The sequence below is a fragment of the Talpa europaea genome, assembly GCF_964194135.1.
Source record: "Talpa europaea genome assembly, chromosome: 1".
Classification (NCBI taxonomy): domain Eukaryota; kingdom Metazoa; phylum Chordata; class Mammalia; order Eulipotyphla; family Talpidae; genus Talpa; species Talpa europaea.
In genome coordinates, this window is record NC_140073.1 from 131,242,768 (window position 1) to 131,258,011 (window position 15,244).

Here is a 15,244-nt window from a genome sequence, read left to right on the forward strand (position 1 = left end):
ACAAGATGAGTGAGCTGGGATTCAGGAGAACCAAAGGTGTAGTTCCAGTCCACAAACTGGCAGGCCGAAGAACCCGGGGGAACAGATATTTCACTTCAAGTCCAAAGGTAGGAAAATGCTGCTGTCATAATTTGAAGGCAGTTAGACTGGAGGATTTCTCACGTTTTGCCCCATGTGGTCTGCCAGTGGTTGTGTCTTTATCTTCCAGTCTTGGGACCTTGGTAACAACCTTTTCTTGCTTTCCCTTCCATCTGAGGGGTGGTAGCACTTCCTGCTCTTGCTATTGTCTGGATTGCCTTACCATCCCTTTTGGTTTCTTAGCCTTGGTTTCATTGCTCCCCCCGCCAAAAAAAAAAAATAATAATTTCCTATGTTCCTTCTGTTTGAAAAAATCCAGAGATATTTGGTTTTCCCATTTATACTCCGAGTGATACAAGTGGTGACAACTTTGAGGATTGCTAGAAATACTTGATCTCCAAAAAAATTTGCTACCTTGATTATACTAGGAATTATGTTTTCCATTAACCTATTCTATTTAAGCCCCATGTTCTTTATGATTTATGGTAGGAAAATTGAAACTGACAAAAATTGTATAAATTGATCAACAAAATCCAAATGCAGAGCTGGCTAGGAATAGAGCCAAATCTCAAGTCTTTTAAAGCCTGTGTTGATTTAACTAATTACTGTATGCTATTTTTATATTTTTATGCCACTTCCATAGATTCTTGTTATTAAAGAGGTCCATCATAGTTTCTCAAGTTAATTGGAACATCACTCCATCATTCTGAGGAGATGCCTCAGAAATAAGTATTCAATCTGTTCTTTATTATCTTTATAGTGTAAAAAGCTATAATGTCAGATGATACTAAATTAACAGAAGCTCTGTAGGTCTAGAGAAATGTGTTTAGTTGAATCTAGAAATACAGAGCTAAAAGATAAAAAGTATAGTGCTAGAAGAGACCTAGAGAACTATATGGACAGGTAGAATTTAAATCATAACAAGATTTGGGAAGTCAACTGTGAATTTGGAATGAGATTGTTATATGAATATGAAGTAGAAAAGCAGAAAAACTCGGAAATAAAACTTTACTAATGAATAGGAACTGAATATGAATAGGATTTGTTCCCTAAAATTCATAAACAAAAGCACATTTACATCAAAGTGTTTCTTTTTCATTTTAATTAAAACAAAATGGTTCTAGTAGGATGACATTTAGTTGCTGACTTTGATCACACAAAAGAACAGACCCCCACACCATTTTGTTATTTGGAGAAATGATAATCTAATGGTTGGTCTCACAAGCATTCTACTTATTTAACATTTAGATAATATCAACAATGACTGAACATTTTTCAAGTCTTAAATTTTTTTTTGCTGCAGTTTATGGATTTCATAACCTGGGATTGTATCGTTTGTATGAGCTAAACCTGCTGAAACCATTCGAAGACTTGTATATTTTCCAGTGTAGCTTTCTCGTCTTTTGTTAACCTCTGGAGCAGTATATGGTCTTGCAAAATGTTTTAACTGATGATGGCTATCATCTGTGCTCTTTCCTAAAAGCCTTGCTCTTGATTTTGCTTTTTCAAGATGCTGAAATGAGGTCATGGGTAGATCCTCAAATCTATCCGAACAATCCTAAATATTAAAATAGAAGATCAGGTTGGTGAGTTAAGTTTCTTAAAAATAAATTTTAAATTTACAAGGACTAAAGTTTGTAATATCAACAGTTATCAATGAATAGACGATAAATGCTGTAGAGACAGTTCCCAAATTCAGACCCTACACTTACTTACCCAATGCCTCTCATTAAATACTACTGAAGAAATCATACATTCAGAAGAGTGTGTTGTTTCAAAAGAGCTGTTATTTCAAAGAAAAGGAATATATGAGGCTGGAAAAACTTAAGAGGTGCTATTCTTAGGGGTCAAATTCTTAGTCAATCTATTCCACAATTTATCTCCTCCAAAATTCTCTCCCTTCACCCAAATATAAATTATGTACTCTTATATTTTACTTTTATCTCATCCAACTATAAATAGCTAATAAATATCTTTAATACACACACAAAGTCTAGCATCTAGAATATGGTTATAATGTTTGCATTAAAATAAAAATCTGTGTACATTTGGAGAGTAAATAAGTAAAACATTCAGGAAAATAACTTGATACACACCAAAATAATAAAAGAAAAAAATTGTGCTTGTGTTAAGGTGCTGGTCGGATTATGGGTTGTTTTATCCTTTTTCAAATTTTATATAATATGGCTACTGCTTTGTTTTCTTTATTTGAATTTAGTGTGAAATTTTCCATAAGCAATTTCTTTTTAAAATTAAGATAAAATTTACCATCTTAATTATTTTAAAGTGTACAATTCAGTAGTCTATAGTACAATCTCAATGATGCCCAGTCATCATTGGCTATATTTTATAATAAAAATAAAATAATCCGATAAGTGAAATAGGGGGGCGGAGCAACATGGCGGCGAGGAGACACTGCGAGTAAGATCTCCCATTAAAAAAAAAGTTAATAGGGAAGAAAAGCGGCAGGTCCCAGTGAGAACTGGGACACGAAAGATAAACGGGTGACTCCAGCAAACTACCTGAAGAAGAAAGTGGCCATAAAAGAGGACCAGAAGGGAGGAAAGCGCAGAACCCTGCTCCCCTCCCCCACCCACAGAGTCGGCACTCTCCGACCAGCAGAGAGGAGGAAAACAACAAACCAAAACGACCAACAAGAACAAACTACGCAACAAGCGGGACTGGGAGTGGAAAGGAACTATTGCAGCCACCACACCCCATGAACGGGAGCTGTGGAGAACCCTGCAGGATTCCGGGCGCCATTAGAGAAGAACAAAGAGACTCTGGAGACCCGCACACAGCCCAGGCCAGTGGGTAAGCTTGCGCGGAAAAGCGGCGCGCTTGGCGCGCTTGAAAAGCAAACGCGGATCGGGATCGCGGCTGCCCAGGTCCCCGCGCCTGCGACCTAGGCTTGCGGGGAGACGCGCGGAGGCCCTCACTGAGGTGAAAGTCCCTCACTGAGTAAGTAGGAACCAGGCGCCCAGGCACGGGAGCGGGTGCAAAAGGCGCCATTCCCGCGCCACTGAACTGGGCTACAGCCCACGTCCTGGACCTGAGGGCTTTGGAACTGAGACCCGGGGCACGAAGTTCGGGGTGTGGGTTCTCCACAACGGTGGGGCACAAGGCAGACACAGCACCCCAAAGCCGTTGAGGTTTACCCTATCATTCCCGCTCTGTTCCCTGTCCCACGGGGTGGGGGGTGGCGAAAAACAGCCCCCCAAGGACAACAGGAGAACTCTCTGGCGCCACCTAGCGACCAGAAAAAAAAATTCACAAACACCCCATAGAACAGGGAAATTTCTTAAGACTGCTTGAAAAGGGCAGAAGGCTCCTGGAGGAGACAGTGGCCAGCTGGGAAGTTAGCTCACGCCAGGCCCCTTCCGACCAGCAGTCTGAGCCCACAGAGGGAACAGGCACCCACGGCCGGGGCAGACCGGGTGTGCAGAAGAGTGTGCCTGAGACCGGATGCTCAGGGACTGAGTCCCGCGTTGCCATTTTAGAACAGGGACATTTCTTCAGTAAAGACTTCCTGAAACCAGCAGAAAGCTCCCTCAGAAGCCAGAGATGGCTCCTGGAGGAGCCAGAGGGGAGCGGAGAAGTTCACCCAAGATGCTGGCCAGTCCAAGCAACACAGTGTCCCAATGCATACGACAAATTAGAAAACAGACAGTAGGGAGTAGAAGAACCACACGCAACCTAACAACTCCTCAGGAAAGAAGCACACCACAAAAAGAAAACCACCCCCCAGATTGCAACGACAGTAACTTGGAAGAACTTCTGAGCCTTCCAGAAAGAGAATTTAAAATTGCCGTGATTAAAAAAATTGACAGAACACATAAAGGAAAACAATGATCAGAAGAAGGAAATTGAGTCCCTAAAGAGGGAAGCAAAAGAAACGCAGGAGATCAAAGAATTAATGGAGGAACTAAAGAACTCTGGGAAAAGCAATGAAAGCAGAATAGATGAAATGGAAGAATGAGTAAGTACTCTTAAAGACACAGAAATAAAAAGAACCAAAACAGAAAAGGAAAGAGAAGTACGAAGGAAAAAGAACGAGGAAAGACTTCGGGAACTATCTGACTCCATGAGGAAAGGAAATATAAGAGTTATAGGAATTCCAGAAGGAGAGGAGAGAGATGTAGGAACAGAGAAAATATTCCAGGAGATAATTGAAGAGAACTCCCCAAACGCGAAGAAGGAGCTGAAAATTGATATACAAGAAGCAAGAAGAACACCAAACTTCCACAACGAAAGGAAAAATACAGCAAGACACATAATAGTAAAGCTCCCAAGAATCCAGGACAAGGAAAAAATAATGAAGCTGACAAGAGGGAAGAAACAGATAACATTCAAAGGAAAACCAATCAGGCTGACATCAGACTTCTCTGAAGAAACACTATGGACAAGGAGAGAGTGGAGGGACATAGTCAACAGACTCCAAGAAAACAGATGCCAACCAAGAATACTCTATCCCGCAAAGCTCTCCTTCCTCTATGAGGAAGAATAAGGACCTTCCCAGACAAAGAGAAACTCTGGAATTTCATTACGACTAAACCCCCACTCCAAAAAATACTACAAGGAGTCCTAAAGCCAGAACCTCAGAGGGACGAATAACAATGAAAGGCCAAAAAAAAAAAGTTATTAAAAGAATAAATAAATAAAATCAAAGGAAAGACAAACACAATGGCAAATACAAATGCTAACATATCAATATTAACTCTAAATGTAAATGGACTAAACTCTTCAATAAAAAGACACAGAGTTGAGGCCTCGATTAAGAAACAAAACCCAACCTTTTGCTGTCTCCAGGAAACACATTTAGCTACAAAAGATAAAAATAGGCTCAAAGTTAAAGGATGGAAAACAATCCTACAAGCAAATGGACCAAAAAAGAAAGCAGGAACAGCTATACTTATATCAGATAAAACAGACTTCAAACTCAAAAAATTAAAAAGAGACCCCAATGGTCACTACATTATGATCAAGGGGACAATACTTCAAGAAGAAATAACACTCATTAACATATACTCACCTAACGAAGGAGCACCAAAATATATCAGACAACTGTTGTTCTCTCTGAAAACAGACATCAGAGAAAACACATACGTAGTGGGAGACTTCAACACACCACTATCAACAATGGATAGATCAACAAGACAAAAAATAAGTAAAGAAACTAAAGCTCTAAATAAGGACCTAGAGCATTTGGGCTTAACAGACATCTATAGAACACTAAACCCCCAAAAAACAGAGTACACATTTTTCTCAAGCGCACACGGATCATTCTCCAGGATCGATCACATACTGGGGCACAAGACAAACATCAACAGATACACCAAGATTGAAATCATATCAACCATCTTTTCTGACCATGAAGGCATCAAACTAGAAATAAACCATAAAAAGAAGGCAAGGAACTTTCCTACCTCATGGAGATTAAAAACCACACTACTGGAAGACCACTGGACTAATGAGGAGATCAAAGAAGAAATTAAAAAATTCTTTGAATTGAACGACAAGGAGGATACCAATATCCTAAATGTATGGGATGCAGCAAAAGCAGTAATAAGAGGAAAATATATAGCAATAGAAGCTCACATCAAGAAACAAGAAAGAACGCAAAGAAACAACCTAATCTCGAAGCTCAAAGATCTAGAAAAAGAACAACAAAAAAACCCCAAAACCAGTAGAAGAAAAGAAATAATAAAAACCAAAGCAGAAATAAATGAAATTGAAACTAAAAAAACAATCCAAAAGATCAATGAAACCAAGAGCTGGTTCTTTGAAAAAATAAATAAAATAGACAAACCCCTAGCCAGGCTCACAAAGGAAAAAAGGGAGAAAGCACAAATAAACAGGATCACAAATGAAAGAGGAGAAATCACAACAGACACAGCAGAAATCAAAAGAATAATCAGTAACTACTATGAACAGTTGTATGGAAACAAGTTCAACAATCTAGAGGAGATGGACAAATTCCTACAACTCTATAATCACCCAAAGCTAGATAAAGAAGAAATAGAACACCTAAACAGACCAATTACAATTAGCGAAATTGAAATGGTAATCAAAAACCTCCCCAAAAACAAAAGCTCAGGACCTGATGGATTTCCAAATGAATTCTACCAAACATTCAGAGATGAATTAGTGCCTATCCTTCACAAACTCTTCCAAAAAATTGAGAAGGAAGGGACAATACCAAACACGTTCTATGAAGCCAACATTACACTAATACCAAAACCGAACAAGGACAACACAAAAAAGGAAAACTACAGGCCAATCTCCCTAATGAACACTGATGCAAAAATCCTCAATAAAATTTTAGCTATCAGAATCCAACAATGTATCCATAAGATAATTCACCACGACCAAGTAGGATTCATTCCAGGGACACAAGGATGATTCAATATCCGAAAATCAATCAACGTTATCCAACACATCAACAAAACGAAATATAAAAACCATATGATAATATCAATAGATGCTGAGAAAGCTTTCGACAAAGTGCAACACCCATTCATGATAAAAGCCCTTGAAATTCTTGGGATACAAGGAACATACCTCAACATCATAAAGGCCATCTATGACAAGCCAACAGCCAGTATCATTCTCAATGGTGAAAAGCTGAAAGCAATTCCATTAAGATCTGGAACAAGACAAGGATGTCTACTCTCACCACTGCTTTTCAATATAATACTGGAAGTCCTAGCCAGAGCAATAAGACAAGAGAAAGACATACAAGGAATCCAAATAGGAAAAGAAGAAGTCAAACTATCACTATTTGCAGATGATATGATAATATACATAGAGAACCCCAAAAACTCCACAGAAAAACTAATTCAACTCATCAATCAGTTCAGTAAAGTGGCAGGATACAAAATCAACAAGCAAAAGTCAGTAGCCTTCCTATACACAAACAATAGATCTGAAGAAGAAGAAATTAAAAAAACCATCCCTTTTGTTATTGAAACAAAAAAAATCAAATATTTGGGAATAAATCTAACAAAAGAGGTAAAGGACCTATACAAAGAAAACTATAAAACACTGTTAAAAGAAATAGAAGAAGACACAAAGAAATGGAAAGACATCCCCTGCTCATAGATTGGAAGAATAAACATTATTAAAATGGCCATCCTACCAAAAGCAATCTACAGATTCAATGCTATTCCAATCAAAATTTCAATGTCATTCTTCAAAGAAATAGAACAATTATTGATGAAATTCATATGGAATCACAAAAACCCCCGAATAACCAAAGTTCTCCTGAAAAAAAGAGAAGGGAATGGAGGCATCACACTCCCAGACTTCAAACTCTACTACAAAGCCATAATCATCAAAACTGCATGGTATTGGAACAAGAACAGACACACAGACCAATGGAATCGAATAGAAAGTCCAGAAATAAACCCACAGATTTATGGTCAACTAATCTTTGACAAAGGAGCAAAGACTATGCATTGGAGCAAAGAAAGTTTGTTCAATAAATGGTGCTGGGAAAACTGGGTCGCTACATGCAAAAGAATGAAGCTTGACCACTACCTCACACCATACACAAAAATCAACTCAAAATGGATTAAAGAACTAGACATAAGACCTGAAACCATAAAATATATAGAAGGAAATATAGGCGAAACACTACGTGATTTGCACATCAAAGACATCTTTACAGACACATCACCCAAAGCAGTGATAGTGAAGGCAAAGATCAACAGCTGGGACTACATCAAATTAAAGAGCTTCTGTACAGCAAAAGAGACAATAACAAAAACAAAGAGAAACCCCACCAACTGGGAGAACATTTTTGCACACAGCACTAATGATAAAGGACTGATCACAAAAATCTGCAAAGAGCTGATGAGACTCAACAACAACAAAGAAAATAACCCAGTCAAAAAATGGGCAGAAGAGCTAAAAAGAAACTTCTCTGAAGAGGAAATGCAAATGGCCAACAGGCATATGAAAAAATGTTCAACATCACTTGTAATCAGGGAAATGCAAATCAAAACTACCATGAGATACCATCTCACACAGTGAGAATGGCACATATTAAAAAAACTAGCAACAACAAATGTTGGCGAGGGTGTGGAGAAAAAGGAACTCTTCTGCACTGCTGGTGGGAGTGCAAACTGGTCCAACCACTATGGAGAGCTGTGTGGAGATTTCTGGACCTACTAAACATAGAGCTTCCATATGATCCAGCAATTCCACTCCTAGGTATTTACCCAAAGGACACAGAAACATCAATTCCAAAGAACACCTGCACCCCTATGTTTATAGCAGCACTATTTACAATAGCTAAGCTTTGGAAACAGCCCAAATGCCCAAAAATAGATGACTGGATCAAGAAGATGTGGTACATATATACCATGGAATATTACTCAGCATTCAAAAAAGATAAACACATGCAATTTGCGGCAACATGGATGGCGCTGGAAGGGATCATGCTCAGCGAAATAAGCCAAAAAGAAAAAGAAAAATACCGGATGGTCTCACTCATAGCAGAAATCTAGAAAACTTAAATAAGGGACCAGGAAAATGAATAACTATAAGAAAGTGAAAATCAAAATCAACAAAAAACTATGAACCAGAGACACTTTTTGGGGGGTGAGGGCCGGGAGGGGAGGGATTGGGGTCAGAATGGGGGGGCTGCAATTGTATGGGGAATATAAAAATAAAATTTATTATTTAAAAAAAATAATCCACAAGTATCCCTAAAAGGGTAGGGAGCTATTAATTATTTTCATATTAGTGTAAACTAGTTTTCTCTGCAATCTGAGCAGCTTGTCCCTTTTGCAGAGATGGTCACTCAAAAGGAATTGTCTGCTTGATTTGGAGAGGAGGGAGTGGATTAATAGAATTGAAGGCTGAGGGGAAGAATGCCGGACCAGGAAGAATTAGGACAGTAAGAAAGAAATTTACAAAAAATAGACTATGAAGAGTCAGAAGACAAATTCTATGTACATTACATTTTTGCCTGGATTTTGCAGTGGAAAAGGGAACATTTTTCTTCTTTCTTATATGCATCAAACAATTAGGTAAACCCCATATATAAGGGAATTCCTGCTATGGTGTTGAAAATTATATAATTTTTGCTTCACAGTTGATACAACTGATTACTGGAGTGCCAGTGGAAGAACATGGAGACTCACACCACTGGTTATTTTCTGAATGCTCCTACTTCAATTTCTCTGTCCTCTGTTTTGAGTCCTTTGCGAGATTTTTGAATTTTGGAGGATCAGATGTGAAAGTCTTTCTGATGATCTGACAAATGCCCTCTTACCATTCAATTCTCTGTTGTCAACTTCACTAGAGAGAAAAAAAATTAGGCATCATTGGTTTTTAACAGAGGGGAGTAAAGACAATTCTATATCCCTTGCCAGCTCTGAGGATAAAGGTTCTGAAATATTATAGGAACTTATACCATATACCAAATACAATTTCTTGTTTTGTTTGAAAAAAAATGATATTAAAGATTCCAGTTGTCTAAAGGAACTTCAGAAAGTTTCTTTTGCAAAAACTATGAACCTAGTTTCTACTTTTTTATATAATATGTACATGCACCTCCACACACATAAGCACTCAATACTAAATTACTGAATTTAAATAGAAGAGAGAAATCCAAAGATTATAGGCTATGCTGATGATGTTTAACTTGCTGCTAATTTTCTTTAGCATTTACTAAAACGAGTAATTTGTTTTACTATGGAAAACAAATTCTAAGCAACCATTCTGAAATTAGATCTATCTTCTCATTTAAAGATGGAATTATCCACATTATCAATTTTAAACTTTATAATTTTCACAAATGAAGAATATGTTAGCTTATATATTAACAAGGAAGAGCAGTTATTAAGAAAATTAAAATTAGTCTCTTCCATCCATTCCTAGATTTTAACTTTGCATTAGAATTAGTTTGTATAAGGCCTAGTAGCAGGATTTACCTTCCTAGTTGCTTTATATTAATATTAAAAATAGATTTGAATCCACAAGACTACCAGCACATGATATAGCAGAGAGATGGTGGTCAGAAGAAAAGTTAAATTTAAAAAGTCAAAAAAAATACAATTTATATTACAATAGATTATAAATTTTGCATATCCTTACTGCTAGCAGAGTAACTGGCACATAGTAGGAGCTTTACATTTGTTCACTGAAACAAAGTTAATTCTGTGACTTGAAAAAAGATGACTTCTATCTACATGAAAAGATAATTCCAGCTGTTTTCATTGTTCACAGCTGCTGTCAATGGTTCTACAGGTTTATGCCTGTATAACACAAGAGGTAAGTTGGGGCTAAAATTCAGGTAGGGCTGGCTGTCCCAGCTCTACTGTCAGCCTAAATTGTCTGTTCAGGGGGAAGGGCAGCTTTTTCTAATTCATGCTCCACAGAGGGTGTCCTTCATTTTATACAAGGCACTAAGTGGGTTAACAGTCCCCTGGTCTTGTCATTGCATTTTTTAATCAAATGAGGTGATATCTGAAAGTCAGAAGAATTTTTTTTTTAATTGAAAGGCCTGTATATCTTGAGGCAATGCATGTCACACACACACACTTGCACGCAGACATATGTAACCTAAAGTAGATTATTTACAGAAATTTGCCAACTACAGAAGTAGAAAATTTAGAAAAACATTATTACATGTATAGTTCTTCTTGCAGTCCAGTGAAGCAATGTCTTTGGAACAGATTTCCTTAGAATAGTTCTTGGGGAGGACAATGTGGTTGGTAGTATCCTAGCCATCCTGTTAAGTGATTTCTTTTGTTTGCTGACATGGTCTCTTTCTTTGTGGACCTTAGGCTTTAGGTTTTCTCTCTTAAATACTTCTGGGAAGAGGGGTGATTTTGAGCTTTTCTCCGATTCCACAACTTTGTATTTAAATGGTTGTGATTCCAGGACCATGTCATATTTTTCATTGTAAATTTCATTTGGGTTTGTATAGAGAGTTTGTGTTTCTTTTTTGTATTGTGAAAATGTTACAAAATGTTGTTTTTTATTATTATTATTATTTCCTTTCAATCTCTGACAATACTGATCATCTACTCTCCCAGCCTCAGAATTGAAATGAGTTAAAGAGTTATTCTGCCTGGGGGCAAAAGTGAGTTTGTTTACATATTCTTTATTTAGCATTTTGCAGTTAGGGATTCTTGGACTTGGCAACAGTACTGTTTCATGTTTTTCCTGTAGCATCAATTTATAGCTGTCATTATGCTCATTTTTCTCAAAGAACTTCGTTTTCAGTGTTCTTTCAAAGCAGGTATTTGGCTGAGTAATTTTTGATTTACCACCCCAACTATGTGGGTCTTGAATCTCTGTTTTCAAAACAGTATTTTCTGCTCTTGGAAGCTGCATGAAGCCAATTTCTGTCCTTTGTTTCCTAAACATTGTATCAGTAAGACTTTCTGGTGACTTATTTAATGAAATCATCTGGATCTTTTTGTTGGGAGCAGGTTGTACTTTAATTACATTTAGTGTTTTAGATTCTTCTGTTGGATGATATCTTTTCTGTTCCTTAATAACTGATAACTTTTCTTTAATATTGTGCAAGGGGAAATATTCCTTTTCTTCCTTTCTGTCTGTTTCTGCAAATCTATCCTCAGAATCCTTGGGTTTCTGAACAATTTTTGAAAATTCATTTTGGTTCTCTGAATGTTCCTCCATAAACTGATGTTCATCTCCAAAAGAGAAAACTGGCTTTATGCTTTTTAATGGTTTAGAACTAGAATTCATCAAATTTATTTGCTGGTTGATCTTCTCTAATTGACTTTCTGTGATTAGTTCTGATTGTGCAAGTTTTTCTATAAAAGTGCTCTGGAGGAGTTTCCTTAAATTAGCTTTTATATTTAATAGGTCATTTTCTGATATAGTTTTAAGATAGTTTTGAAGAGATTTATTTAAAGGATATTTCATATTTATGTCACGTCTTCTGCCAAAACTTTCCCTTGATATATCTTGTTCTAACTCACGAAAAGATATTGGGGCACTTTTAGTTCTTAGAGATGAAATGTTTGAGTGTATAGTCTCAGATTCTGTCTCTTTAAATAAACTGCTTTCTGACAGGTTTTTTAGGAAATGGTTTTGGAGAATTTCAGTTAAAAAAGATCTTAGCTTTATTTCCAAATGTCTATCTATAAAATGATGATTGAAATTGTTTACGAAAGACATAATTTCTTTTACAGTTTTTGAATATTTCTCCAGAAAAACACTTTGCACTTCCAGCTCTGTTTTCTTATTCATCAAATACAGATTGTGATAGATTTTTGGTAAGTCCTCTTTGGTGATATGTCCTGATTCTGAAAGTTTTTCTAAAAGATAATGCTGGATATGCTTACTTAATTCAGATTTAAAATGTTTTATTTCTGACTCTGAGAGTTCTTCTAGAAATGCAGACAGCTTTGGATTCAAAATAGGTTTTCTGTCTGTATCATCTGTTTTATCAAATTGTTTTATTGCTTCAAGGTCTTCTGTATTATTTAGAAAAGAATGGTGAATTAGTCTTTCTAATTCTTTTTCTGGTGCTCTTCTTTCAGACTGACCATATTTGAAAAAAACATTAAGTATATTTTTTAAAAGGGAGTTTAAAGCTATAATATCTGACTCATGAAGGTTACCCATTAACAAATTACTTAAATTTTCAAAAGTAGAGCTTAGGTCATTTTCTTCTTTATCAAGCCTCTGACCATTACTTGGCAAATCAGTTTTTTTGTCGGGTGTTGACTGATATTCTGAATCTTTTGAAGACATGGTTTGACCATTGTCTATAAACTCAACATTATTAAAGGGAATGGTTTCTTTGTAAATGATGGGTATTTTCTGCTCTCCAAAAGATTTTGAATAATCCTCTGTGGAACGCTTTAAATTATCTTCAGCAAAGGCTGTCTCTGTATCTGGCAAAATTTTCTTCTGGTATTCTTTATCTAATTCTACCACTTTGATTATCCCAGACTCTACAAGAGTATCTATAGGAAATGACTGTAATATCTGGCTTATAACAGATTTGGCCTGTTGTAATTCTGTTTCTTCTTCTTTTTCTTTATAGTGAACTAAAATAGTTGGAGATAAAGTCTCCCAAGCTGCAGATAATTGACTCTGCAAGTCCATCTGTGAATCACTCAATTCTTTCAAGCCTATCTTTGAGAAGTATGGTGCAGTGAATATTTGCTTTATATCATAATCATTTGCAATGCCATTTAAACCTGGTTTGGAGACAGATACTTCACTTTGTAAATGTTTCTTTTTGAAACTACTCTTTTTTTTAACTGGAAAATCTACCTCACCAGCCTCAAAGTGTTTTCCAGTGACAAGTTCTCTTTCTACTTCTGGAGAGCTTCTTGGTCTACTTTCTGAAAGTGAATCTGTAGCAACATTTTTAATTATTTGACTTAAATGAGACTTTAAAGTATCACTTTCTAAAACCCAGCTCTTTAAATCTTGACTGTTTTCAAGTAGTTGGTCTTGCAAACTATTTCTTGGTTCAGTAGAAACATATAGAAATGGAGAAGGAGGACTTTCTTCTCTTGCTTCACTGCCCTCTATAGGAGCTTCTCCTTTAGAAAAGAAAGTATCCAGAGGGTTTTCCACATTTTTATCTAAAATTGACTTGAAAAGTATTGATTGTTTTAAATTTTCTATGCTGGGAGTAAGGGTTAATGAATTTGAAAGGCAACATGTATTTGCTTTTTCAATCATTGATGGAGAATCTTCAAAGTTTGGTGAATATACACTTGGTATTCTCTCCTTTAACTTATTCTCAGTATCTACAGTCTTTTCTGTGGTGCTATTAGGACCATGAGCTAATTTACATTTAGTGTCCAGAGTCTTTATTGGAGGGATACCAGGACCACCATCTAACTTACTCTTAGTGTCCAGAGTCTTTACTGGGTCAGTATCAGGACCACCAGATAACTTACTCTTAATGTCTACTGAATTTACTGGGGTGATATAAGGACTACCAGCGAACTTACTCTTAGTGTCTGGAGTCTTTACTAGGGCCACATCAGGACCACCAGCTAACTTACTCCTAATATCTGTAATCTTTACTGGGGTGATATCAGGATCATGAGCTAAGTTACTCTTAGTGTCTAAAGCCTTTATTGTGATGGTATCAGGGGTCCGGATGAAGACTAAGTTAATTGGTCTTGCAGTTTTTGAATGTGTTGGGTAAGGAGGATCTTGGTCTTCATGCTCTATAACTTCGGCACTTAAACTCTCTCTACGTTTGTATATATCTTGGTCTTTCCTTTTTCTGGCTGACATTTTGTTGTTAATATCCCTTAGAAGAGGATCAAACCCATCCTTAATGTTGAATTTCTGTAATATTAAAAAAAGTAAGAAATTCTATAGCATTTATTTTGAATTTATAATAAATTTTCTACTGAATATTCACTGAGCAATTTGTCAATTTGTTCATCCTCTTACTGTCTACAAAGTCAATTTTAATTATGTAAAATATTTGAAATTGAAATAAAAATTTGATGTATAATTTTAAAACTCTTAATTGTGATATTATTTTGTATTCATGACTGGAATTTTTATACCTGGAATTTTAAAAAATATTTAAAAGGCACTCACAGTTTTTTTCAGAACTCAATTTCCAGTGTTAGATGCATTTGCTTAGACAATAGCATTAGGATCTAAGTCCTACCCATTTTAGGAGCAATATAGGAAATTTTTAAAAAATGCAAAGCAAGTAGTAGTAGTAGTTATTTCACTAAAGGTATCATAAAACTATTTAAAGATTGATTTGAGGGTCATATATAACCTGCTTTTAAGTCTGAGAATTACAACAATGATTTGTGTGCTCCACCCAGTTGTTTGCATGTCACAGTAGAATCTTGCCTTTTGATGAATATTAGTTAGGCCTCAGAAAATTCTAGATTATAGTAAAATGCCAGTGTAATATCCACAGGCAGTTTTATAGCTTCTGGGATTAGGCTATTCAATCACTGAAATAGCCTTCAAAATGAAGTCTTTTATTCAAACTCTTTTTTCATACAACCTCTACATTATCCAATTGAAAAAAGCAAAATGTGAAATAATCACCTAATATTTATTTTCACTTATTTAAATTAGTAATTCAAACTCTATTTTAATGAATACAATTTACTCTGTTTTTCAAATGCAAATTGATACCCAAATGATGAGAAATTAAGATTCCCAGACTCCATTT

At 36.2% G+C, this 15,244-nt stretch overlaps 1 protein-coding gene across 1 annotated transcript in view; it reads right to left on the reverse strand.

Moving 5' to 3' along the window:
- Positions 1–1,360: 1,360 nt before the first annotated feature.
- The window catches only part of C2CD6 (C2 calcium dependent domain containing 6), a gene marked incomplete at both ends in the record, with an annotated part of 90,845 nt that continues 76,961 nt past the window's right edge, over positions 1,361–15,244 (reverse strand). Inside the window, 2 exons of the mRNA XM_084259488.1 lie at positions 1,361–1,636; positions 10,717–14,385. Of these exons, the coding sequence (XP_084115614.1) occupies positions 1,361–1,636; positions 10,717–14,385 (3,945 nt within the window). The remainder of the gene's footprint in view (positions 1,637–10,716; positions 14,386–15,244) is intronic.